Source organism: Erpetoichthys calabaricus, chromosome 11 (assembly GCF_900747795.2).
Source record: "Erpetoichthys calabaricus chromosome 11, fErpCal1.3, whole genome shotgun sequence".
Classification (NCBI taxonomy): domain Eukaryota; kingdom Metazoa; phylum Chordata; class Cladistia; order Polypteriformes; family Polypteridae; genus Erpetoichthys; species Erpetoichthys calabaricus.
In genome coordinates, this window is record NC_041404.2 from 11,849,214 (window position 1) to 11,876,452 (window position 27,239).

At 42.4% G+C, this 27,239-nt stretch overlaps 1 protein-coding gene across 4 annotated transcripts in view; it reads right to left on the bottom strand.

Annotated features, from left to right (window-relative positions):
• Window positions 1-2,403: 2,403 nt before the first annotated feature.
• Window positions 2,404-27,239, bottom strand: part of ebf1a (EBF transcription factor 1a) — a 181,040-nt gene continuing 156,204 nt past the window's right edge. For 2 of the 4 annotated variants that reach the window (XM_028812678.2, XM_028812677.2), the window contains exons 12-17: window positions 10,107-10,172; window positions 8,006-8,174; window positions 7,035-7,214; window positions 5,962-6,156; window positions 5,567-5,635; window positions 2,404-4,720 (exon numbers count right to left, since the gene is read on the bottom strand). In XM_028812678.2, the coding sequence (XP_028668511.1) occupies window positions 5,568-5,635; window positions 5,962-6,156; window positions 7,035-7,214; window positions 8,006-8,174; window positions 10,107-10,172 (678 nt within the window). In that variant the 3' untranslated portion in view covers window positions 2,404-4,720; window position 5,567. The remainder of the gene's footprint in view (window positions 4,721-5,566; window positions 5,636-5,961; window positions 6,157-7,034; window positions 7,215-8,005; window positions 8,175-10,106; window positions 10,173-27,239) is intronic. The other 2 variants (XM_028812680.2, XM_028812679.2) reach the window with 1 other exon arrangement.

Sequence of the window (27,239 nt, forward strand, 5' to 3'; positions counted from 1 at the left end):
TAAAAAGCCATCATAATTGTCTGATTTGTACACATATTTATCTTTTGATGTGCACTCTTATGCTGTAACGATACACTTCCAAAGTCAAAATAAAGCATTTTCTGTAGATATTTAACTGAAGAAGAAAATCTCCAATCTCAAAGTCTTCAAGCCCAATACTTTGTCAAAAACTCTTTTGCTGCAACAACAGCCTTAGTTCTTTTGGGATAAGTATGTCCCAGTTTTGCACATTATTCACGAGTGATTCTTCCCTTTTCTTCTTTGCAGAATTGATGGAGATCCTCCGGGTTGGTGGGATGGCACCTCTGGGCAGCAGTTTTCAAATCGTGCCACAGATTCTCAGTAAGGTTAAGATGAGGGCTTTGACTTGGCCATTCCGAGACATTCATCTTTCTGTTTCTGAGCCATTCCAGTGTCTCTTTGACTTCATGTTTATTTATGTTGAAGATGAGTCTTCTCCAGAGCTGTTGGTTCATAGCAGACTGGAACAAGTTCTCCTGCAGTATTGGTGTCCATCATTTGTCACTTTGACTTTGACAAGATTCTCAGTCCCAGCACATGAAAAGCATCCCCATTGCATGATGCTGCCACCACATGTCACCGTAGGTATGGTGTTTCGTGAGACATGGGCAGTTAGTTTTACACCACACATACCTCCTGAAGACTGTACAAAAAGTCCTATTTTGGTCTCATCTGACCATAAAAACCTTCTCCCACATCTTAACTGGGTCTTTCTCATGCTTTGTGTTTTTATGTGGACCTTCTTAAGGAATGGCTTCTTTCTTGCTACCGTCCCATAGAGGCCTGCTTTCTGGAAAGTTCTTGAAATTGTGGACTCCTGCACCTCCAGCCAAAGAGCACTGCACATTTCTGAGAGTGATGGCTGGATTTTTAGTCGCCTCTTTCACCAGTCGACATCTTGCTCTGATGTTTAGTTTTAAGGGTCGCCTTGTTCTGGTAAGAGTCTGGGTGCTGTGATAAACCTTCCACTTTCTGATGATGTGCTTAACGGGACATTCCAACCCTTCAATATTTCCTACCTTGTGCATCTCAACGACTTTGTTTCTCACATCAGTAGAATGCTCCTTTGTCTTCATTATTGCAGTGACTGTCCACCAAAGACTAGGGACCTTACAAAGGGGGCTTTTCATATCCAGAGAGATAGAAAGGACTCACAAATAGCACCTTATTATGTTTAATCATGATTGCCACCTTTGTGATTCATGTGGCATTTGTGTAAGCCTCGAGTTTCCAAAGCACAGACGTTTAAATACTTTGGCAAACACTAACGTTGGAGTTTTTCTTTTTCAGTTAAATATCTACAGAAAATGATTTAGTGTGACTTTGGAAGTGTATTGTTACAGCACAAGAGTTCACATTAAAAATACTGAATGAATAAATATGCGTACAGATCTTTTGTCATGAGAACATTAGGATGCCTTCCAAGGGGTCTGAATAATTTTGCACTCCACTGTACATCCACTCAGTCACTTTCTGCGTTGCTGAGGACCTGCCTGCTATCTCATGCTCAGTTGGTGGGGTCGAGGGCCTCAGCTCAGGGTTTTGCAGGTGGCACTGTGCCCCTTGGCTGTCTCTTCCACTGGTCTGGTGTCCTTGCCTTCCTCCTTCACTGGTGAGCTGGTGTTACGGCTGTGCCCGCTTTCTCTTTCACTCACTTTTACGCTTTTAGTTTTAATTAAAGAGCATGCCTAGAGTATCACACTCCCATTGGTGGGGCTGAGTATTTGGGCTCATTTTTCAACTTGTGGCTCACATTTCAATTGTTGCTGCTACTGTATATCCAGTGAGTCACATTTGGTTCGGATTTGTCTGCTATCTCGTTTTTTTCGACTGGTGGGGTGCTGCCCCTTGGCTTACATCTTTCTTGGTGGCACCATACCCCTCTGTAGGTCTGTTCTCCTTTGTTTACCTTCTGCACTGGTGGTCTGGTGCCCCTTGACTTGCATTCCCTTGGGTGAGGCCATGCCTGGAGGCACACTTTCTCATTGGCTCGGTTTTGCCCAGCTGGCGATGTACCCTTACAAGATGTGGGTACGACCCCGAGTGATAGGTGGTTACTTTCCATCTTAACTCAACTGTTAAAAGTCATGCCCTCTGAGGTCATTGAATTTTGATGGCTACTTATGTCCTTCAAGGCACCGCAGTAGTTGGCAGGCTGCCACCCTCTCCATCCATCTACCTAACCCGCTTACCCAGTGCAGGGTGGCAGGGCAGCTGCAGGCTATCCCAGCATGCTTTTCACTAAAGTGACAAAATTTATATCAGTGAAGGATGCTGCCACCCTCACCCCTTACTTTGTTCCCCAACTTGAACAGCTACAAAGTCCAGCTCAGTTCTTCATGCACACAGTTGCAATGAAAGAAACGGAAAGTGAGAACAAAGCACAGACAAGAAGGAAATTTAATTAAATATTGTGAAAGTTGAAAAGTTATTTTACAGATCAAAGTTTTCAAAAACAATCTAGACAGTAGTCTCTGTTTATCCTAACAACAGACCTGTTCAGTGAGGGTTCAGGGGAGACCAGCGCTGCTTCTCGGGTGGAGCCATGTTTCTGCTGCCAGCCCGAAAGTGGAGAGTGACATTTACAGACAGGTACCTAGAAGCAGCGCCCATTAACACAATGTCCCATTGGCATTGACTGGCATACTGGGCCTAACTACTGAGTCCGAGCGGAAGGAAAGGTCGGGTCCAAGTCGACGTGGGCAGTAGAGAGCAGCAAGGGGTGTCTCGGATTTGAAGGTGGCACGACCATCTCACCGACAGGTCACCCCCACGCCCCTCCCCCAAGACGCTAGTCCACTTGTGCTTTTGACATTAGATGGTGATGCAGGTGACCGAATGCACATGAATTGCATTGTTAAGGCATCCGAGTTGCTGGTTCAGAGTTGGGTGAAGGTGGGGAAAAAGGAAAATTACAAGCAGGCATTAAAAACAAAAGACTTTCCAGACGCATTCCCTCCGACTTTCAGTGCATCCATTTAACCCGGCAGGAAGAGAGAGAGAGAGCCCATGCATAATAGAGGTCGTGCGCACGAGCACGCGCACACACACACACACACTCGCGCCCACACGCTTCAGACAGACACGAGTGTCCCGGCGCCCGCTCAGCAAAACAAAATATTAAAAAAAAAAATTTGTTCTTAAGTTACAAATAATACAAAAATAGACAATGGCTTTTGTGATGGAAATAAAAAATGGAAGCATGAGTCCAAAACAATCCTGAAAAAAAACCTAAAACATTGAAATCACATTTCAATAGCAAATATAAATGAGTGGAGTCAGCACATAGTCACGGAGCAAACGAACACAAACGAGGAAGGGAGGGGTAGGGGGTCAAGTACAAGTTCCACAGATAAATACATTGGAGAGTATATTTTACAGCCCCCCACGCCCTTTTATTCTTTCCATTTTATTTTATGGGTGTAAGCAATTAAACAAATTCACTGAAAAGTCGCCTTAAGACATTAAAATGTATAAATAGAATTTAACAATAACTTTGGCAAAATAAAATAAAAAATAAATCACAAAACCTACAATATAAACAATTCGTGGCAGCAGTAGCAGCGTATGTCCCTCTTGGGAAAGTGGCACATCAGCTAGCAAGGCCGAGGGTCAGGGGTAGGGTAAGCGCTGGCGCAGCCCGCCATGGACAACTGAGCCTCAGGGTGCGCGCGGCTTTGGTGGCACCTTGTGTTTTTTATTTTTGTCGCATGTGCAATTGTTCAAGGTGTGACGGTATTGGGGCGCGGGTCTTTGGTGGGATTGTGCGTCCGCGTACCAAGCGTGTAACAGGCTCGTTATCAACGATTCCATGCGAAAAGGTTCTCGAGGCGGTCTAAGTTTACATATCGCCATCCCACTTTCCTGATAGGTGTATTTTGTTGAATATGTATCTATTGTCTTATTGCTTTAGCTGAACTAAAGACTGAGAGGCTCATCCGAAATTCAGCCATAAAGCAAGCTTGAACTAACCGTCACGTGCACGATGTAAGATCGACCTTTTAAAAGGGTGCGCTCACCCCATCTTGGAGTCATTCTATGAACTTGTAAAGAGTTGCCACCTTAACCGTGTTTTTCTTGAAATGCAGTTAAACGAGAACGGGACCCCGATTATTCAGTTGACGCCAGTGATTGATCGCGGGGGACTGTGTGTTTGGTGCGCCTTAGCAGCTCAGCTGTGAAAGTGGGCGTGTCAAGTGCAATTGTAAGGTGCACGCGCATGCTGGGCGAGTGCGCGCTACTAGGCGCCCATGTGTCAGTGCGTGTGTCCGGTTAGGGTCAGTTCATGATGTGGCTGGCTGTGTGTCAGGTGGGCTACGGATGGCTGCACGCTGAGTCCACAGCTGCATGGCTTCATGTGTTTCCGTCCGCGCTGACCCTTTCCTTGTTCCTCCTTCACAAGAGACCACCCCCTATCCTGTCGCACTCACACACAAACGCCACAAATAAAACACAAAAGCTCTGCCGCAGTGTCCCTCGAGTAATTTACAAATTAGAAAATGCTGGGAAATGACGGGAGAACCCCCCACGTGAGAAAGCAAAGAAGACCGATGATGGGTGGCAGATCCGCAGCGCCAGTCCCACGTGCCACTGCCCAGCTGCGATTGTGAAAAGGCCTGAGTTCCAGAGTGTGGCTCACTCGATTCCTTCCCACACGTTCCTGTCTTCTACATCGGAGGGACAATCATTCCAGGAATCGCTGTAAAAATAGCACAAAGAGACAAGTGTGTAAGGATGAGTACAAATGATGAAGTTGTACACAAGACTGCAAAACCGACCTGGCGGACAGAGACAATTGGTGCCATGTCACAACCAGTAATGGGTACTCTATGAATTGCTGAAGTTTTGCCCTTTTGCCTTGCTGGTGTTCATTAAATGTATATGTCACTGTTATGATATGGGTTATCAGACTTCAAAAATCCATTTTGAGGCAAGTTCTGCAATGATGGTACACACTGGAGAGAAACAAGGATGAACTTTTGTTAATCAGCACCATTCCAGTCCTGATTATGAGCTGGGGTATCATAAGTGATAGCAGTTTTGCACATGTGAGATGAAGGCAGGGGGTGCAGCTGCCAATCACTTTCATGGTGCATTTGGACTGGCAAAATTTGTTGGTCTGAATGACCTGTTTTTGTCCAGATTTTTCTAATGTAGTCAGCACCATCAAACCTACACAGCACCCAATGACACAAAAAGCCACTGAGCTAGTTAGTAGGTTGAGCACAGGCATGCCACAATATTCCTTGCTGCCTGTCCTCCATACTGTCTATCCAATCCTTGCCTGGTTGCTTTAAGCTACCCACCCTATGCTTAACCTAAAATTAGATCCATGCTATTTTCGCCCCATCCACACTAATTCAATGACACCAGTGCCGAGGTCATCAAATCTTCTCAGTGCTAGTCACATTACACCCTTCCTCCCATTCTGGTTTAATGAAATTCACACAGCTCCTCATTACCCCCTCTAACTCATGGCACCAACACTACATTAAGAACATCTCAAAACAGAAGGGAGAAATTGAAAAAAAAAAGAGCAACGTACTTCAGGAGAAGGCGAGGCCCGGAAGGGAGCCCGCGCTTGAGTACTTGCTAGAGTCCACAAAAGAATGTTCTGACAGGGAGATGAGAATGAAACAGAGAGAAAAAGAGGGCACACGAGGGAAAAAGAGAGAAAACAACATTATTAACTGGCACAGGAGGGTATCACACCATGTTAGCAGAAGCACATTAGAAAAAGAAGTCAGGCAGCAAGAAGCCAATAGGGTGGTCCAACAGCACATTACTGTATGAAGACACACCAATGCTTCATCACAGCCACAGCGCAGGAAGGCCAGCACTATAAGACCCACTCTTATTGAACCCAATACCTGGCAGAACCATGGCAATTTACCTTGAAACCCCAAAGTAGAAATAACTGCACAGTGTCCACTGGCTCACCTTGCAAACTGTTGCCATTGGCACTGGTGCAGGTAGGTGGGGGAGACGTCTGCGGCCTCACCACGGGGGCAAAGGCACTCTTCTGTTTTACTGCGGATACCATGTTGGCTGGCGAGAAGGAAAATATCCCAGAGGAGCTGTTACAGTTAGAGGGCAAGCTGGTGGAAGATGCCATGGTGGGACTGGATGGCACAACTGGGGAAAGAAAAAAAGATTGTGAGGAAACGAAGGAGCTTTGAGTCTGCTAAAACAACCCAGGTCTATGCCAGCTGAAAAATTGCAGCAGTCACAGAGAACTCAACTTAGTGCCACGCCCTAAACACAAGTCTACCCCAAGCTTTCCCACTCCTGCTCAGTGCCCCCTCCATTGATATCTGTTCTATTCCTGACACCCAGCAGCTGTCTGTTGGGGATAAAGTCGCTGAGTGTGCCAGCCTCATTTATTTTCCTAGACCACCTGGAATCAGTTATCCATGACTGGAGGAGCAAAACAGCAAGTGAGCAAAAAGCACCACTGTACCAAGGGGTGTGTTATGGGTAGGAGCAGGGTAGTGCATACTGCCATGGATGGCAAGAGTAAAGACAGCAAGGTGTCGATGTAGGTAAGAAGAGATGAAGCACAGTGCCATGAGAAGGGGGGTGGGTAAATAAGCTAGAGTGGGAATGGCACTGTGCCAGGCAGCAATTACTTATTCAGATGATAGCAGCAGCCTGCTGCCATGGGGTCAGTTACCTAGGCAAGAGCAGAAAGAGCAATGTGCCATTGAGTTTAATTCTCCAGGTGAAGATATGTGCTTATTAGTGCCATGTTAGCTAAGCACTCTGGTTGAGGCTGGGCACATTTGTGCTTGCCATTTAATTCTGCAAGAGTGTTTTCTCTTGAGTGATTTTCTGTGGCAGCCCTTTGATATTTCAGCCTCATCCATCTGGCCTAACTAATCAATTAATGAAGATTGGAAGTCTGGGTGACTGAAAGTGCCGGCAATTAGTTTATTGATTTCATTATGAGGCGTGTGAAGTGATGCTGCTGGGTATCTGATTCAGTGCAGACGTGGTGAAGATGAGCAACTTACTGGCATATGGCGAGTTGGCAGCAGAGCCATTCAGGAAGCTGGGGGAACCGCCCAAATTGGACATGCTGGCATTTCCGTAACCGTTCATGCTCGTGGTCACTGTGTTGTAGTTTGTCTGCTGAGGAGTGGAGCTTGGCACATACCCATGGGGCGACACGCTGCTGGTATTCCGAGTGAAACCTGAATAACACATTCAAAAGAAAACAGACCTGAGAGATATCCTCATTCTCCTCGCCTTACCAGCTCAGGAACTTCCTTTGCCATACTCCAACAGTACCAGAAAATGCCAGTCCTGATCTAGCTCAGTGCTTGCTTGGGACATTTCATGTTGGCTTTAAAGTGAAGTTATGTAGCTGTGTGCAAGAAGCCCTGACGAGGACAGCCAACCTGGAGTGGGAAGTGTATCACCCTGCCGATGAATAATTCAGAGAGCAGCATCTGCTTGTCTCATCTGTCCTGCCACTTCCTTTAAAAGCACGGTCACATGACAGATCTGCCATTGCAGCACTCAGGCCATGACAAGTAGCAGCCAGGCTGGACACCCACCTCCACTGATGCTGCCAAGACCTCAGAGGCGTCTGCACCTCTCCTCCACATCTGCTTTCCCCAGGTGTGCCAAGGCTGCACTTTGGTGTTTAGTGCTGCAATCAAGACTCTTCTGTGTGCCAGCTGCATGCCATTAGAGGCTGTCGATGACAAACGGTGAGAGGTGCGTCAGGCGTACGCCATGCACTGCCAGTAATGGCTTGCAAAGCTGCGCTAAATGAAGACAAGGAGACTCCATCGCACCCGTTAGATAAATAATTGATTTAGAGTGCCGGAGAGGCAGCACAGTGTGATCAATGACTACGGCCTGAAGTACCATTTCTGATGGGAGACTAGAGAGGAGAGAATATAGCCAGGGGGAAGGATGGGGCTGCCAACACAGCGCAGGGACTTCCCTTTTGCTAGACTGAGGGCACAATTCTTACCTTGATTAGTCGACTCTGATACGTTGACTGCGAGCTGGCCGCTGAACGAGTTCACTCCCATCATTCCTGCATGGACTGGCGTGTTGGCGAGTGCTGGCAGTTGGTTGTGGTTCCGAGGGACGTTGTAGAGGGCTTCAGCGATGTCAGCCGCTCGTTTCAGGATGATTTCCTGCAAGAAAGGGGCAGAGATACAAATGAATTGCATAACAAAAATCTAATAAGGAAAGAGTAGCACTGAATGGGATGGCACTAAGTGTTAAGGGTCACCTTAAGACATGAACAGCTTTGGTCATACAGTATGTCTGGTGCTAGTCTGAGAGGATATGAAAGCTAGGAGAGTACTGAGCATCCAAGGTCAGAAGCCAGGCTTACCAATAGAGGGGTAGCTCTAGATATATAGGTCACATCAAGAAGGGTTTAGATGTGGGGTCTAAGATAGGCAGTTAAGAACATGCAACCCACACTCTCAGATCACCTACACTCTTAAAAATAAAAGTGCCAAAGTAGTTCTTCAAAGTGATGCCACAGGGGAACTGCTTTTGGTTCCCAAATGAAGCATCCCAATGAAGCTTCTAAGAAAAACTTCTATTAATTTTGATCAGTAACAGGTTCCTTAAATATCCATGAAAAGAAGATAATAGATTTGTAAAATGCCAATGGGGCCTTGTGCCATAACACAGGCAAGCTCAGGTTTTCTTGATCTGTCAGTGTCCTGGTAGGATGCCTATACGATACATTAAAGATTTCTGTTTTGTTTACATATTAGGAAGCTTTTCAAAGCCTAAAGAACCAGTTTCATGTGCCTAAAACCCTTCAGAGAATGAAATAGCTCTTTGTCAAGCAATGGTTCTACAAGAAACATTATTTTTAAGAGTTTTAAGTTTTACATCTCAGGCTTCAATGACGATTTTTTTGGAATGTTCATTACACCTTATACCTGAGTTATCACATTTAGACATCTCAGCTGAGTTACCACTTGGATATGAATCTCAATTCCAATACAATTTGTAGTCTCAGAATGCTCAAGATTGACTTAGACGATTAACACAGTGTCACGGGGGTCTGCTGGAGCTAATCCCAGCCAACACAGGGCGCAAAGCAGGAACAAACCCTGGGCAGGGTGCCCACCGCTAGGCACACACATACACCCACCAAGCAAACACACTAGGGACAATTTAGCATTGCCAATGCACCTAACCTGCACGTCTTTGGACACGGGGAGAACATGCAAACTCCACGCAGGGAGGACCCGGAAGCGAACCCAGGTCTCCTTACTGTGAGGCAGCAGCGTTACTACTGCGCCACCGAGCAGGCGCGAGATGCCGCGTTTATGTTCATTTTTGTGGGGCTGCTTCTTTTCAGATGGTTGCCACACCAGAGACGCTCCGAGCCGGCGTGAAGAGTCTAGCGGACTGATGTGACTCCCAGTTTTTGTTACTAAGATTTGCGTGTCACGTTACTTTGCGAGTCCAAATTACCCTGACTCGAGTGTGTACTGCCCTCACCTCTTTTTGCACTCTTGTCGCCGAAAGAAAGGGGTTTGAAAAATGGATGGGCCAGTATTCAGATAACAATGTCTGCAGATATCTTCTAACATATCAAACAATTCCGAAAGCCGGTCCCAGCTGAGAACCCCCACTGCGCGAACTATGCGCGTGTGGTGACGGGAGAGCTTTTAAATCAAAGAGTAAATTTAAAGGATGTTTACAATCTATCGATCCAGGCTCAATACTTTCCAACGACCGTCGTCGTTTACCTCACGCAGCTAATTGCTTACTCCTTTGGTCGAATCGCGCGCGTATTAAACGCCATATTTGTCCCATGTGCACACGCGAATAAAGGACAAGGTAAAATAATAATGCATTGCTACTCTCCGTCATATTTACTGGGAATATCTACACTATGTAGCACTAACGATATCACGAGTCTGGACTGAAGTTTATTTATTCACACGTGTAGTTTAATAGAACGCAATGTATGAACAGTCCATCCAGAACTTTCTCAATCACGAAGAACCAGAACTGAAGTTTCCGATCTGAGATGTAAAACGATGCTTCAAAGCACCACCACGGCGCCCACTTTCCCATCATGCAGCAGCTACCTGGTTGTTGTGAGGCATGCCGTACAAGGCCTCCACCAAATCAGCGGCTCGTTTCAAGATGACTTCCTAGAGGAGAGAAGAAACAGAGACACAGGTCAGCAGCCGCCTCCCGCGGAAGAGCTCCCATCTGCGCGCACTCGCGCTTGTCTTCAGAATCTCCTACCATCTTTGATGGAAAGAGTATAATTGCCATCATTTTGCTGTCATCAGAGAATCTTCATAACGTGTTTTACATGACAAGCTTTTAGAATCACTACTTTATTTGCATTTTTCACCTCATCAGGACTTTTCAATAAGAAAAAAAAGTATTGAATTCAAAGTTTCTGCAGTGATGAGTAACAAAGCAATAACTATATGATGCGATGGCAGTGGTGTGTTTGTGGGGCGGAATGATTGTAAACTGGGTAAGGATGTATGCATACATAGACAAACAGCCTGCTGCACCCATAGGCACAACAGTGTACACACACAGAGAAGTCAGCAGCACTTCATGTGTGTTCCCACATCCAGAAACAAAAAACAACACATGACAAAATACAATTACCTCAGCTTTCCATGTTTATGCACACAGAGATAACGTACGTTACATTTGGACACACACAGTCCCACATGAAAAGCCAGACAAGCACAAGTGCCTCTCTCACAATGTCACCCACACTCCACATACACAAGTGTCTATTTACATCCATACCCATACAAAAGGTCACAGCCATACATGTTCACTCCAATGCCTGTATCATGCCTTTCACTCCTACGTGTACACTCATGCACTATCACATATGCCAAGATCCTTACACGACATCCGTTATGCACATATACACAGCCCTTGACAAGATCCATTGCACAATGATGAATAAAGGTGATTATTGGATGAGAACATGGTGCACAATTTTGTTTTGTTAGTCTTTGCCTTTTGAAAAATTTTCAATAAATGTAAATGAATAAATGATTTCATACATAGTATACAGCATAAAACTTAAATATAAATCGGGAATATTAAACAAAAATTAAAATGATAAATCAAGGTCAAGTGCAAAGAAGCGCTAGCAAGTTCATCCCTGCTCCAAAGATTATGGCAAACTCTGCCAGGCTAAGGGACCTAATTCAGCCATCCATTTACATTTATTTGCTTTTTAGATGTTTTTATCAAAACGACTTATAAAAGAGTTCAACATAATCGAGTAATCATCATTCTGGGGACTGTTTGGGAACAAGTGATACAGGATGTAGTCAGAAAATTGATCATCACAAATGAAGAGCTTGGAACAAAATGCAAGTGAGTTACAATTCCTAAAAATTAACACCTAATATCAGTTAGACAGAACTGACAGAACCCATTGAGGGAGTCAAAATTTTACATGGAGGTGGATAGCTTGTTCAACCAGCTAGGAACTAAAAATGAAGAGTCTGGATTGAGATTTGATGCCAAGCAGGGATGGTCTTACCAGACGCTGTTCACCAGCAGACCTGAGTGGGTGAGAAGGCGCATAGGAAGGAACCAACAGTTTTTCAATTTAACCTTTTCACACCAGGTCAGGGTCACGGCTGCTGAACCCCAATCCCAGTTCTAGGATGGGACCCCAGTGCATTATATGAACCGATCAGATGACCCATATTAGTTGAATATCCATAATCCTAGTTTCATTATTTGTTTGTCATCACCTCACCCTCTCCTTCAATCTCCCACTAACTACACCAGAGTTTTTCTTAGGGATTTTTCTGCAGTGTTTCAGGAAGTACATTTTATTCAATCAAAGTAAGCTTTAGTATGGTGCTGGTGAGTGGCAGTAGGAATTTCAATGTACTCTCTTTATGTAACCATACTGCTACTACCCTTATACATTCACCTATGTTCACTCATATTGGAACAGCTTAGAATGGGCAATTAACTCAACATTTACGTGCATGGGATAGGGAAGGAAAAACCCTTTAGAGTTGAGCAGATTGGGGGTCTTCTGAAGTGGTGACGTAGCAATGCCCAGAACCTGATGTGGGTCCTGAAAATTCAGAAAAGCCTATATACTCCCAAACGGTTTCTGCTGGTTTTAGACACACACCTATCATACACACACATGATAATTCTATTACAATAAAGTTTGATATATTTGTATACATACACTCCTTAATTTAAGTATTTGGCCATAGAGATACACCCCTACCCACTTACACACTCATGTATATGATCAATAGTGGTGGCCCATCATTACATACACAGACACAGTTCTTCTGTTCGCACACATATGCTCCCATATAGACAAGTCCAGATTAAGACCCTCACAGGCCCCTGGGTGTTTTAGCAGCTGAGAGTTGATATTCTTAAAAAGGCAGCACATGGACACCTGGTAGTTTAATGCTGAGTGGTATTTCTTGCAGTAAGCATGCAGAAACTTGATCATTTAATCAAGTGGGGTTGTAGTCAAGTCTCCTTGGTTATTTCGGCACTTGGTGTCTACATCACTTCATTGTTCCTGGGGCAGGGGATTGATTAGTAAAAAGGCCCCTTGCTGTCTCGGGACCCTGGGCCCACATCCAGAATGCCCTAATGGTAGATCCACAACTGCATACAGATGTAAAAACACCCACCCTCAGATCACAAGAGAAGCCTAAATCTGCCCTTTTACACTTTGGAGGCCTTTATGAGGCCAATGCCATCCTCACAAGCCAAGCCTTGTGCTTTTCTTCTCAGTGGGTCTGAGTGCCCTTGAAGCTTGACTCTACCAGACCAGTTGGGCCAGACAGCATGCCGTCGGAGGTGCCACTCCTGAGCACCTCAGTGTGTGGAAAGCGGCGGCCTCAACAGAAGCGAAGACACCAGGAGGGAAAATGAGAAAATATATTTGGCAAATCTTTTTTTTAAGCAGACATCCTGAACCTTTTTAAAAGTTAATGCACTGGGGTCTGAAAGTGTGCTTGCAATGCGACAAGCAGAAAATTGCTCTCACCTCTGTGCTGTAACCCTCGCTGTGAACAAGCCCCGGAGCGTGCGTGTGTGTTCAGCACAGAACATATTGCCTTTCAATCAGCCCTGAGACCCACTGAACACACAGACAGAACATGACGAGAGGGTCAGGAAAGCAATAAAGATTTTACTGCGCTGTCCGAGGTGCTAAATTCACTCAATAATGGGAACAGTGCCACTGTGTTAACCTCTCATTACTGGTGCTTTGAGGGGAGGAATCAGGCATTCCGAGCGGGACTCACTGCATTTTACATTTAAGTGTTTCATTTGGAGACATGGGGGCTAAATTTGCAGAACATATTCTCAGCTTATAGGGCTTGTAATCACCACAGATAGATTGCTGAAATGAATGGAGAGTATGGGCATACCTCGGCCAAGGCTTGGAGCCTCATATGTGCTCTCGTTAACATGCCTGGTGTCGTGACAGAGGGGGCAGGAAGTGGGCAAATGAAGTCAAATTAACAGATTCACATAAACAACAACACTCATACATGTTTCCACAGCAACAAAGCCAAATTAGCAACGCTGTTTGCTTTCAAAGGCATTCTCAAAGTTAAGTTACACACAACACACCGACAAGATACTGGCACCCAGACAAGAGCTAAATGCCAGATGCATTCTCTCTTTCTCTTGCCACATAAACCTGGCTGCACTTTCAAAAAAAATCCCAGATGAAGAGGGTCAAGGAGGCCAAATTGTCTCCAAAATACAAAGACCTGCTTCTGAGGGCTTGGCATTGCAGGAGGCATTGCACAGACACTGCAGCCCCCAGTGATAATTAATCACGGAGAGCCACCAGGTACTCGAGAGACACAAATACCCAACTGAGAAGTGCTGCTACATCACAGGGCATTTTTTTCAACATAGTGTCACTTTGCATGGAGATTATTAGTGCTGCTAAGGAGTCACTTGGCACGGGGCAGCATACTGAATCTTTGCATGAAACAAAAATGCAGTTGAAGGGTCCCATTTATTTATCATGTCACTTTACCTAAAGACAGGCAGTAGTATAATGCAGTCACATTATATGGCACTCTGCCTTGGGCAATACATGGCAAAATGGAGTCACTTGACACAGGGAATGGGTTTCTTGGAGTAAGAGAAGATTAAGGAGCAAGAGGAGGAATAAATGGTATGTACTGGATGAGCTGCTAAGGGGCACAAAATGTCATTATGATGCTGCTTTGTATGATAGCAGTTTGTAAAAAAAACAGGATTGATTTGCAAAAGGAAACCATGTTACATTAAGGGGCGTAAGTGACAGGTTGAAATTGCTTTTACGTGAGGACCATCAGTGGTGATATTGTCTCGTGGGGTATGGCGTTTCTTTGCTGGTGATAAAGAGCTTCTTGGAAAGAAGTGACTAAATGGCAGTATAGAGGAAATACAAGTGAGTATGGATTCTGTGTACAGTGGGTGTTAACAGGGCATATGAGATCATTTGGCAAAGGAGCCTGAAATCCTGCCATGAAGACGCATTACACTAGAAATATTATTGGAAGGATATGGATCTATGTGGTTTATATAGGGCAATGTATAATATAATATAATATAATATAATATAATATAATATAATATAATATAATATAATATAATATAATATAATATGAGCAAATATTGTCAGCTCATTATGGACAGACAGAAGATGGTAATTGAAGGTATCTTTGCTGGACATAGTGCCTTTGTGGGGTTCCATTACATGGAGGCAATTAGCAGCACAGCAGGGAGGTTAAAGGTGTTGGCACAGGATCGCTTTCCAAGAAAGTAATAGGAGTAAATATGGTGTACCTTTGTATAAAGGCAGTCGGTAATACTATATGGTCTCCTTACATGGGACACTTTAGTATAAAGCATTTTGCCTAAAGGACACTCAGGGAATTTACATTAATGGCCATTGTTAAAAGTAGGCAGTATGGTGGTGTAGTGGTTTAGTGCTGCCGCCTCACAGCTTCAGTGCTTGGTTTTAGGATGCAGGATTGGAGATCCTCTGTGTGGAGTTTGAATATTCTCTCCATGAACCAGTTGCTCTAACTTTCCTCCTTTATCACAATGATGAGGTGACCTGACAATACTAAATAAAATGACTTTAGATATGTGGTTAAGGTGCTTTGATGATTTGCCATCTCATTCAGAGATGATTCCTGCCTTGCACCTATTGCCGCCAGGATAACATCTGAACTCAGAATTAATGGATGGATGATTAATGACTGACCCTTGGTCTCCACATGCAAGATGGATAGATGGATAGATACAGGAAATTAAAGATGGAACATTAGAGAACATTTAGAGAAGAAATTGGTAAAAAAAAATTGCCAGTGACAAAAAGGTGGCATCAGTGGTGTACCAGAAATCACTGTTGGTAAAAACATATAAAATTGTTCTTATGAGAAATACAAAGTAGAAATAACAGTGAAAAGACAAAGCTATTTCTCGATTGCATGTCCTTCACATGACAAAAAATAATTTAATTGGCATAATTGTTGATTTTGTTTTTAATTCAAAATTTGGAAGTGAAGGAACAAGCACTGTCATTTTTTTAAAGCGTCAGGCATCATAAGCATGTGGCTAGCAATGGAAGTTCATATCTATAAACAACATAGTAGGATTCATGTCCAAAATGGCCACGTGATGATGATGTCACTGTAATAATACTACAATTAAACAACAGTCAGAAAAATTAACTGAAGTAATTCCACAACACTGCAATCTAAACTCCTAGGCACAAACCCTCTTCAAATACACACAAAGAATTACAAGAAGAAGAAAACATCTGACTTGGTTAATGATAAAAGATTAGTTACAGTGAGGCATTGTTGTAGGTATCAAGAAGCCCCAGTAGCATTTCTTGATGCACTTCTGTTGAATAGTATAGTATAGTATAGTATAGTATAGTATCTGTAGCGTTCAGGGTTCCTAGTTCAAATCCCAGCCTGGTGACTGTCTGTGTGAACTCTGCATGCACTCCCCATGTCAGGTTTGTTTTGGTTTTTTTTGGTACTTGGTTGTCCTCCTAAATCCCACAGACATGTGCTACTTTATCTGGCCATTATAAACTGGCCCATAGCTGGCATGAGATGGCCCCTGAATGGACTGCCCAATGTTTCCAGGAAAGCCTTTGTGCATTCATGACTATAGTATAGTATAGCATAGCATAATATAATATAATATGGTAGGGCATAGTATAGTGTAGTATAATTTTGTAGTACAGTATGGTATAATATGGCATAGAATGGTGCAGCAGAGTATAGTATAGCACAATACAGTATAGTGTAGTACAGTGTTGTATGGTATGACATAATACAGTATAGTACATGTATTGTATTTAGCTAACTGGTCATAATAAATTGGTCCAGAATGTGTTAATGGACTCTGTGATGGACTGGCCCCCCAGCCGCTGCCAGAATAGGCTTTGCCCCTCCACAACCCTAAATTTGAATATGTGTTTGGGAATATTATATCATCCTATATTATTAAAAGGTTTTTATTTTCCCTGCTCTTTGGGTTGGGTGGCCTATAACATGCTCTCACTCTCTTGCCTCTCCTTTCCAGCAGCCTCTTCATGTGTCTCTACTCACCTTTGCTTTGAAGCAGACTTGTATTTATCTCCCCTTTTATGTACAGTATATGATGTATATGCCCCCCCCCCCTTATACCCTGCCTTTCCTTTTCTAACTAATGTCTGTCCATTTTTATTATACTTATCTTACCTGCAGAATTCAGCCTGCTTTTTGTTAGTGCCGTAATGTCATAAGGGCGCTGTTGGCAGCTTAGCATGGAGATGGTTAGGGTTGATGTAAGGTCACACTGCATGTGAATAATAAAAGGCTGTAGGGGGTCTCTGTGTATTGGGGGTGGGGGATTGGCAAACAATATGGAGCAGCTTTACATGAAAGGTGCTTACTGGCAGCCTATGGTTGTGTTTCATGGAGCATCTTAGCTTTATTGTAAAGGCAATTGCAAGGTTTTTTATTTAGAAAATTAATCATGAGAATTTTCTTTCCAAATTTTATTGGAAGAAAAAAGCAAAGCTGCATAAGTTAACAGCCTTAAATACATCGGAACTAAACATTTAAATATCCCTTTGCCATATTTAAAAGACAGCACCTTAAAATGCTCTTAGATGAGACTTAGATGAGTTTGAAGGCTGAAGATCCATGATCCTGCCAAGTATCTCAGTACTGCCGGTGCTTTAGTCTCACAAGCTGTGCTAGGCTGCAGTTTTCCCCCCACTGCCCTCCGGCACACACTCACCGGGTCGTCTACATTAGCACCAGTAATCTGGCCTGCCTGTCTGTTAACCTGCTGGAGTTTTCCTCAGATTTTGCTTGATGAGGTCACTTAACTCGGAGCCGAATGTGGTGGCAGACCAGAGCACACTGAGGTAGAAGGACATGATATCCTTGTCCACTTTGAACAGTTTGAGTTTACAGATGAAAAATAAATGATAACAGGTTATGAACTGGATGGCGTGGTAGTGAAGCAGCCTCACGGCTCCTGTTCCCCGTTTGTATAGTTTGCACATTCTCGTCATGTCTGCCTGGGATTTTCTCCACACACTGTGGATTTTTCTCCCATGTTACATAAATGTGTAAGCATGCCTTGCAGTTTATTGGCAACCAACCCAAGTCAGCCTAGTTGCTGCCAAAACCATGAAATCATACAAAGCAGCTTCAATAAGTGGATAAGTCTTTTTTGCAATATTAAAATGGGTTCCACGTTTTTTTAAACACTTGGATAAAAGAGCATTGAACACTCATAAACACTATTTCTGTCTTTTTCTGTCATTCAAGGAAAGGTGGTGGTCCTCACCCCTCTATTCTGTGTAACATGCAGCCACATCCTAACTCTATAGGGTCATTTGCACCTTGATAATGGTCACTTATCTTGTCAAGGAGAAAGGATACTGTGTTGAAGGGTGTGGGTGGTTCATGACACTACTGAGTTTAATAACTTGGGTACGGTGATTTGGGGTGTCCGTTAAAGAGTGGGGAGTGCATAGAGGCACAGCGGGTATTTTCTAGTGAAGAGTGCAGTTCTCTTCATGCTCATGCGGGTATAGTGTTAGCCATTGGTCCACAAGCGGTTGTGTGTGGGTGGTGGACGGGCATTAAGTGCAACATTAGTTCATTTCTTAAGATCATTTATTGCAGGATAGGCTGCGGTGCCCATATGTGATGAAAGGAGTAAACAAATTAAAATGGATGGATGGGGGGAACATACATGTAGGAAATGAGTGGCGATAAGCAGATCTATTACCATTTGCTACGTTTTCACTGTATTATTTTAATAACTGACTTGGACACAACTGAAAAGAGTTTTTCTAAATTTCCAGCCACATGAAATGCCTCTCCTGTGTGATATGCGTCTCTTTCATCATTAGAAGCCAGCCAGCTCACCCCGCCCTGTGCTGGCACTCCCTAGCGGGTCCTCACCAATGCTCTCCCTCGCTATTATGATATAAATTATGATACCTGGCAATGTGATATACATTCATTAGGAGGGAAGATGCTGAGAAGCAGAACATTGAGGTCAGCGCTGGATGTAAAGGCAGCGAGTGAGACACATTTACAAGGAAGTTGAGACACTAAAAACATGACAAATTTATCTCCCTGCTTGTTCATTTGCAATTTTATCATCCTCTAATGTTCTATTAGAGTTGTAATACAAGAGAGGTCAGAATCATCCATCTTACGGGAAGACAAAGATGATGATGTCATACTTCCTGCGCTGCCACCCTGACCCCGCATTCTCTCCACTGCCAGGCTTTGATTTCATTAGTGCAGATAGCATTTCTCGCACATCGCAGACAGCCGCTCGGTCTCCCTCTGTCTGCCTCAGGCTTGACCCCTTGTCGTGAGATGAGGGAGCCATGAGGACGACCCTATGGGTCTGAGAACATTGACAAACTGGAACCCAAAGTGCATAAATTCAGCTTCATTTTACAGCATCGACACTTGCAGGCGCCTTGCCAGGATCAGGCTACAGACTAACAAATCTTGCTTGGCACAAACGGGCACCATGAAGTCCCTGGATTGCTGGACATGGAGCCTGTCAAATCTATAAACCACAGTGCCAGGTTTTCTGTTCAGACTGAGTAGATCAGCACTACTGAATGCTGTAACTCATCATGCACCTGAACACAACAGGGGAGAGAACAGAACTTTGTCACTTCTGCCGCTACTTTGGTAGAAGCACAGGGTAGTGCCAGGTGGTAACAACATGGCTAGTGGGAACGGACGTTGCTATTAAAGTGGGAAATTTATTATGGCCAATGTGTCATTTGACATGCCTTACTTATCACTTCACGTGACTATCACAGTGCTAGTGTGACAAGTTACTCCTCCTCTTGGACTTTCTACTATTACTACTCATCATTGCACTTGCTCACCGAGTCGGTCATGCTCCTCGCATGGGTGGTCATGCTTATTCTCTGCTTCAACTGCATCTTACTCAGCCTAATATTTGTAGCACATATTACTCATCCTGTCACACAACATACATGCTGGCCATCATTCTACAGAAGCACCATGCCTGAACCGTCAGATGGTATTCATTTTTGTGATTTACACAGTCACCACATTGCTTATTATCTCACCTTGTCAGCTTGTGACACAACTTTATGTTTGTTGACTGTTTGTTTCTCACCACCTCCCTGTTATGCCCTTTCTTTTACACACTTTCAGTTTTATTCATATCCACATGTGGCCACAATGTTATTCATCTCTTTATGTGTATTGTGTTTTAATTAGGATTACACTTTAGAGCATCAGGAAAATTTGGACAAGAACAGGTCATTTGGCCCAACCAAGCTGGCCAATAATACTGATGCGAGCTATCAAAGTCCAATATAGTATCAACAGAGTTTCCCATACTGCTGGGTAATTTATTTCATGTGTCTGAGGTTCTCTAGGTGAAAAAAAAAACCTTTTGGACATTTGAATGAAATTTACCCTTATTTTGTGTTCAATTGCTGTCTTCAGCAACTGGCATGCAAGCCATGATCTTATATAGCCACTATTTTAAGTCATCCCCTCACACAGGACTATGTATTCTATTTCCTTCCACATATTTCTCAACATTGTAGTGTTACTAAACCTCTCACATGGCCAAATTGAATAGTACAATGAAGAAATTGTGTGTATGTAACCAAAAAAGTTTGAGATAACCACCAGAAGATGGAAAAGGTCTTTTTAGGTCAAGGGCAGAATGAAAGGTGGGGGGGTCAGAATACTGAGAGATGATCAGAAAACACAATCGTCAAAACAACAAAAAACAACACATAAGAATCCAAGTCAAAAAGAACAGCAAGCAGCCGCAAATCTGTCTAATTTCCATCATCAATCTAAATAAACTAAGTAAAAGTTTGATTTTGAAGTGTTTTTAACAAAATCTGGGATATCACAAATATCACATCACCATCTTAAATAACTTTAATGTCATGATGTTATGTTTAATAATGTTAGTACCTCATGTGGCCAGCATAAATGAATTTGCCTTAAACAATCCAGCTGCAGCAATGAAAAAACTGAAAGAACAGTGCCACAATGATGTCACAAACTAGACAATAATCATGAACAATCATCTTACCATTACCCAAGACAAACATTTTTTTTTTGTAATTGTTGTGTGTGTTTTAGGGGGGTTGTTGATGTTTTTATTTATTATGATATTTCTACATTTCTTGGGGTTCAGTAAAAAATCATATTTCTAATTGGGACAGTAAAATACTAGCTATCCATCGGTCTTGTAGACATGCGGACATGACTGCATGGTATGACTGAATCCCATGTCAGTGTTATATGCTTGTGCTACAGAGAAGGCCAAAAACATAAAAATCCCACCCAACAAACAAAACACTAATTATACGTATTACAAATAATTAAATTAACATAGCCAAAAATAACTGTAATTACAAGAACTGGAATGGGAAAAGTAAGCCAAGAAAATTAAACAAAAGAGAACAAATGAAACAATAATTTCCTAAGAAAACAAACAATTAAGCAACTGAACCTTAAAGTAAGAAACATTTGGAAAGGCCTTAACAGAAAGTCATTACGTCCAAGGATAAACGCACAATTAGAAAGTCAAAATGAAATCCCAAATGTGTAATCCCAAAAAGAAGAAAAATGTATAAAGCCAGTAAAAAGCAGATACTCTAATTCATTAAAACTTAAGAACACCAATCCCAAGAAAACATCAGTTAAGCATCTAGCACAACTCAAGAGCAAACTAAATAAAAATACCCCAAGTCACACCAAAGAATCAGTGAGATTTTTTGGGGAGGTCATTGGGTTGAGGACAAGTCCACAGTGAACACCTGAGGCACCAAGGTGTCCTTTCATTCCCCTCAAATGACTGCAGTGGTATTAGCAGCAGCACCTGAGGTCTCTCGCCCATTTGAAGGTCCTGCCCTGTTCTGGTGGGAGAAATGTACATGCTTAAAAAAAGGAAAAGGGGTGGAAATGACCAAAGAAACAAATAAATGTGAGAAGGGAGCAGGCAAAAGCATTATTGGAAGGCAGGGTGAGGTCATTAACTGGAGGCAGAGCAATGCTAACATTAAAAACAAATTGAGGATCAAAAGTCATTAGTCAATAGAGCTGCTGATTACCTGATCAGAAATGGACATGTGAGGTAGTGTGTTTTAGGACTATTGAAAATCTTGAATATATTACCTAGCCTTCTGCCATCTGAAATACCCAACTCATGATGATTTTGGGTGGCCAAAGCTGGAAGTGACATGGTTACAACCAGCAAAATTTCAGCACACAATAAAAATAAAACATCAGATAGCAGCACCGAGAGAGAATTCAATCACAAAATGACATTACCGTTAAAAATAAAACCAAAAAATTAAAAAAAAAATGTGCAAAACAATAAAAAACAAATATAAGAAAAGTTATTAATCATGTCAATTATAAAGTAAATCAAAAAGAACTGACAATAATGGACAAAGGGAATGGGATATAATAGGAAAGGAAAAAAGGGTGGAGCCAGGGATGGGACACAGTGACAACATGACAGTCGGGTCCCATAGTTCAGTCATGGAAGTGCGATATTTTATAGCTGTATAAACTAGTTTCTACGGCCAGAGTACAGAAGTACACAAACTTCCATAGGCAGCAGGTAACACAATGAGCAGCCACAACAAAACACCATCAAAGTAGATAGAAATGTTTTTTTATAAATATACAGTAACACAGCATTGCCAAACCCACTTAATCCAAATTGTTGTTGGCAGGGTTGGAATCTATCCTGGCAGCACTAAGACAGGACAGGACAGGACAGGGTTCACCCATGCACACATGGGACCAATTTGTAAGCACAAGGTCATCTAATGTGATACTCTTTGGGAGGAACACTGGAGCACTACACAAACACGTGGAGAACGAGCAACCTCTGCCCAGGACGCTGGATGAGACTGGGGAGGCAGTGTCATCACTGCTTCCCTCACAACTTCAAACAACATATACGTATACTATGAAAATGCACTAAATCGAGAAAATAAATATTTGAGAGTATAGATATTTGAATTTTGTAAGCTACCGCGGAGTCGGAGTGCTGTAAAGTGCCGTCTCACTTCCCACAGCTCCTGTGAGTGCAGTTTGGCGCCATTTGAAGTTCAAATCAATGCGGAGCGTTCTGCTCATGCTGAGCACCAAGCCTGTGATATAACGGCATGGCAAGCTCGTCATCGAGAAAACCAGGAGAAGCAGCAGTGCGTTGTGCCTGCAAATAAATGGCTTTATTATTTTGCATTTCATTTTATACAACTAGGCTGTTGCATTTTCATTTATCTTAGAATTTGTGAAATAAGGACACCTGGACACAAATAAATGCACATACACAGGCTTGGTCTGCAATAGAAGTAAAATCCTGTAGTACTTCTTTATATTCCCTGCTTTGCTCTCCAATAAATGAAAGTTATCGCAAATATACTAATAACCCAATTGTGCTTTACTCACTCAGAATATGGAACCAAATTAGGAAGCATTTTAAGATGGAAAATCTTTTATCAGTGGCACCTCTGCAAGGGAACCACCTCTTTCAACCTTCGCAAGTATATCCAGTTTTTAATACCTGGAAAAGTTTTGGGATTAAAATGCTCAGAGATCTTTATATAGACAACATATTTACATCTTTTGAACAATTACGTTCAAAATTTAACCTCCCAGCTACACATTTCTTTCACTATCTTCAAATTAGAAATTTTGTTAAACAGAAATTGCCCGATTTCCCCCACCTTGCACCCTCCACAATGCTGGAAAAAATACTGCTCAATTCCGAGGAAACAAACACTATTTCCGCAATATATAAAATCTTATTTAGAGTCCCTACCTTTCAAAGATCCAAGAGGACATTGGGAAGAAGATCTCTTAATCAATATATCAGAAAAGGAGTGGAAGGTAGCAAAGCAGAGAATTCACTCGAGTTCTATATGCGCAAAGCATAGAATTATTCAACTAAAAATTATATATCGAGCTCATCTGTCTCGCTTAAAACTGTCCAAAATGTTTCCAGGCCAGGATCCAACCTGCGAGCGCTGCAACCAAGCTCCTGCCTCACTGGGTCACATGTTCTGGGCCTGCACCAAACTAACATCATTTTGGACAAAAATTTTTAAGTGCCTCTCAGACAGCCTTAGTATCACAATCCCTCCTAACCCACTAACAGCTGTGTTTGGTGTCCTTCCAGATGGACTTGAATTGGAGAAGGACAAGCAAACTGTGATTGCATTCACTACACTCTTGGCACGCAGACTTATTTTGTTAAATTGGAAGAATCCTAATTCTCCTCTTATAAGTCAGTGGGAAACTGATGTTTTATATTATTTGAAATTGGAAAAAATCAAATTTTCAGTAGAGGATCTGTACAAAATTTTTTCAAAACTTGGCAGGATTAAATCAATATTATTTTAGAATAAGAGAATTAACTATTATTGTATTTAACTCCCTTCTCCATCTCTTATTTATATAGATATTTACTTCTCCCCTTCTTTTGTCTAATGTTGCCTTATTAAAAAGCTTAAAGAAATTTTCCTTTAGCTAAGCTCTCCTTCTCAGGGATGGGGTTTGATTTGTTTTCAAATTTGTTGGGTTATAAATTGATCTGTTTGTATGGAATGATTACAATGAAAATTAATAAAATAAAAATATAAAAAAAAAAAAAAAAAAGAATTTGTGAAATAATACCTGTCATAAATAATGCAAGGGTACGCATTTCTTAATGCACGTTGGCGCTGAAAAGTTGACAAGTACCCTTTACAGTTTCTAATAATTTAATTTTTGTTTAAATAGGTTCTCAGCTTTTCTACTGAAAACAGTTTTACTACATAACGTGTGCCAGTGCCTGAAGTGGAAACAAGTGTTGTTACTCTCTATTTTTGTCCACTTCTTGTTTCTTCTCTAGATGCATCTGAAATTTCTTAATTGACAGGGAGGTGCTGGTATGCAACCATGGAAAACTGCCGGTACTGTGTACTGGTGTGTACCAGCCTACTTCAGTCCCTTCTTGATGCCAAAATCGCCAATCGTATGTGGTTTAGGTTGAGCTGAAACTACAGGTGGTTTAAAAACAATTGTTCAGGGATGAACCTGATTATAATGAAGATGTAGGATTTTTGAGAGAAAAACTGCAGCACATCGTCATGTCCAGCTGGGCTGTTTGAGTCTGGTGTTTACAAGGAGGGACCAGCAGTGTAAACAGAATGGCCATCGATGGAGGAAATCAGAAGAGTGCTGGATGGCAGTTAATAATTGTCAATTAAAAAACTAAAAATAAAATATTGTTTTATCTCTGCTAAATAGGGTTCAGCAGTCAAAATATATGTATATTTTTTCAGGTTAGAATTATCTATCAATGTCCCCATTTTAGGCACCTGATTTGGTGTGGGGCTGGAGCCTGTTCTGGCAGGTTTAAAATATAGGCGAGTACCAGAAAACCAGTCCATTTCAGGGCATGCTGTAACAAACACCCACAGGCATCCACATGGGGGTAGTTCAGAATATACCCATAAACATCTATGAGTTCGGGAAGCACACTGGAGAACTAAAAAGACTAATCCCGTCTTTTTGGGCCCAATATGTGAGAACTGCACAATCTTACACTCCTGCTTGTTTTGTCTCTCATTATTTTATGCCCTTATAGCCCATCTGTTTGCTATCCTCCTTTCATCATTTTTTGGTCCCATTTAGTTTAATTTGCAATTCACTGAGCACCATCTCACATGGCCCCTACTCTCACTCATGCCTGGGCAATTCAAAATCACCAATTAACCTAAAAATCATGACTTTAGGATGTGTGAAGGATTTTGGAGAACCCAAAGGAAAATCCAACCGGCCAAAGGAAGAACATGACTGGACTGAAAGGCATGAACCAAGAATGTAAGAAGTTTGATAAGTGAGACAAGACCAATCAGTCTGGTTTGTTAACTACTAGTTTGTCTAAGTGACTTTAACTTTTACCAAGTTCTGATTGACAGGTCAAAACATGAGTCAACAATGTTGTGAAAGGCAATATATAAAATGAGGAATGGCAACTAACTGTACTATTTGTGCTTAACATTTGTGTAAGTGGTAAGGTGCGGCCTACACAGTTTCCTGTAGCATGTTTATGGTGGGAAAGAGACTACTAAAAGGTGTCAAACAGAGGAAGGGTCAGATTACAATCTGGAATTCACCTTTTAAAAACAGAGTGGAAAAGAATGAATGGTGAAGTGGGGACAGTAAGACAAGTGAGCAGTTGTGTGACCCAAGGTGAACCCAAGACAGATTGGACGGTGGACTGATGGAAGGCTAAGCAGTCTGCTTCAGGAGAGCTCTCTCATCCACCCTTTTCATCCATTTACTGCACTTTTTTGGGGGCCTAAACATTAGGAGCATCAATATTCCATTTTGAATAACTTGGTGTTGTTTGTTTTGTGCTGAGCAACATATATTGGAAACAGAGGAGAGAATCTACACTACGGGTGGGTTTGTTTACACATTATTGTTAAGTATTGCCCTTGCATCATTGTGCCTAACCCTAATCCTAATTTTATTAATCTATATGTACTGTTTTGAATGGTCATTTCTGTGTTCTTAATCAGCTATGAATATTCTTATTCAGTTAGTTACAATAGCCCTGCTCGTTAAGTTGGTTAGTGTACAGTTTTTCACATGAAGTTACTGGCTTCCATGTAGTGCCTCATTTGATGATGCTGGTCAACTTATACAACATCTTTGCTACTAAACTCTGTTTGGCAGCCATCCTCTCCCATGGTCTGTGTGCTGCTCATCATTTTACACATCCATCGTATAGCACGTCCTTGTGCTCAGTCAGTCACACAACCACCATGATGCTCCTCCTATATGAACTACGAGTTATTCAGGGTGAGTGCTGTCCCACTCTTTGCTTGCCCCATTCTCACACATGCCACTTTGGTGAGTTCAACATGTCACTCATGCAGTCTCTGTGGTCTTTGAAGCTCTTCGTATCATACTGTCAATGTGCTGCTCATCTTCTCACGCAGGTTATCTGCTGCTAGTTGTTTTCCATGTACATTGTGGAGCACATCTTGGCACACACTTTATGTTGTAGTCATCATTGTATACAGAGACAGTGTTACTTATCCTCCCTCACAGTTCTCTGTTTAAGTCAGCTACATGTGTAGTGGCTCTGACGCTAAGGATCTGCACCGGTATCCGGAAGTTTGCCGGTTCGAATCCCTGTTACTGCCAAAAGAAATCCTACTCTGCTGGGCCCTTGAGCAAGGCCCTTAACCTGTACCTGATCCAAGGGTGCTGTACAATGGCTGACCCTGCACTCTGACCCCAAAGGGTATGTGAAAACTAACAAATTCCTAATACAAGAAATTGCATAAGGTGCAATAAAGAACAAAAAAAATGTATGTAGCTTCTTATATCACACAGCCAACATGACAGCTGGCACTCCACCATTATGAAGGCCATTGTATACCACATCCTTACACACAATCTTCAAGCTGGCTGCTCATCATTACAAACATCCTTTCACACTGGCTTTAATTCCACCTCACCCTTCTCCTAACATTTGCTTGTCCTCTCACTGTACTGTGTCTCACCTTGGCCACATGCTGCTCATCATTTTATTTGGCCACCATGTTCCTCATCCTCCCTCAGAGATGTGTAATTCATGTTGCTACTCAGTTGTTTTAC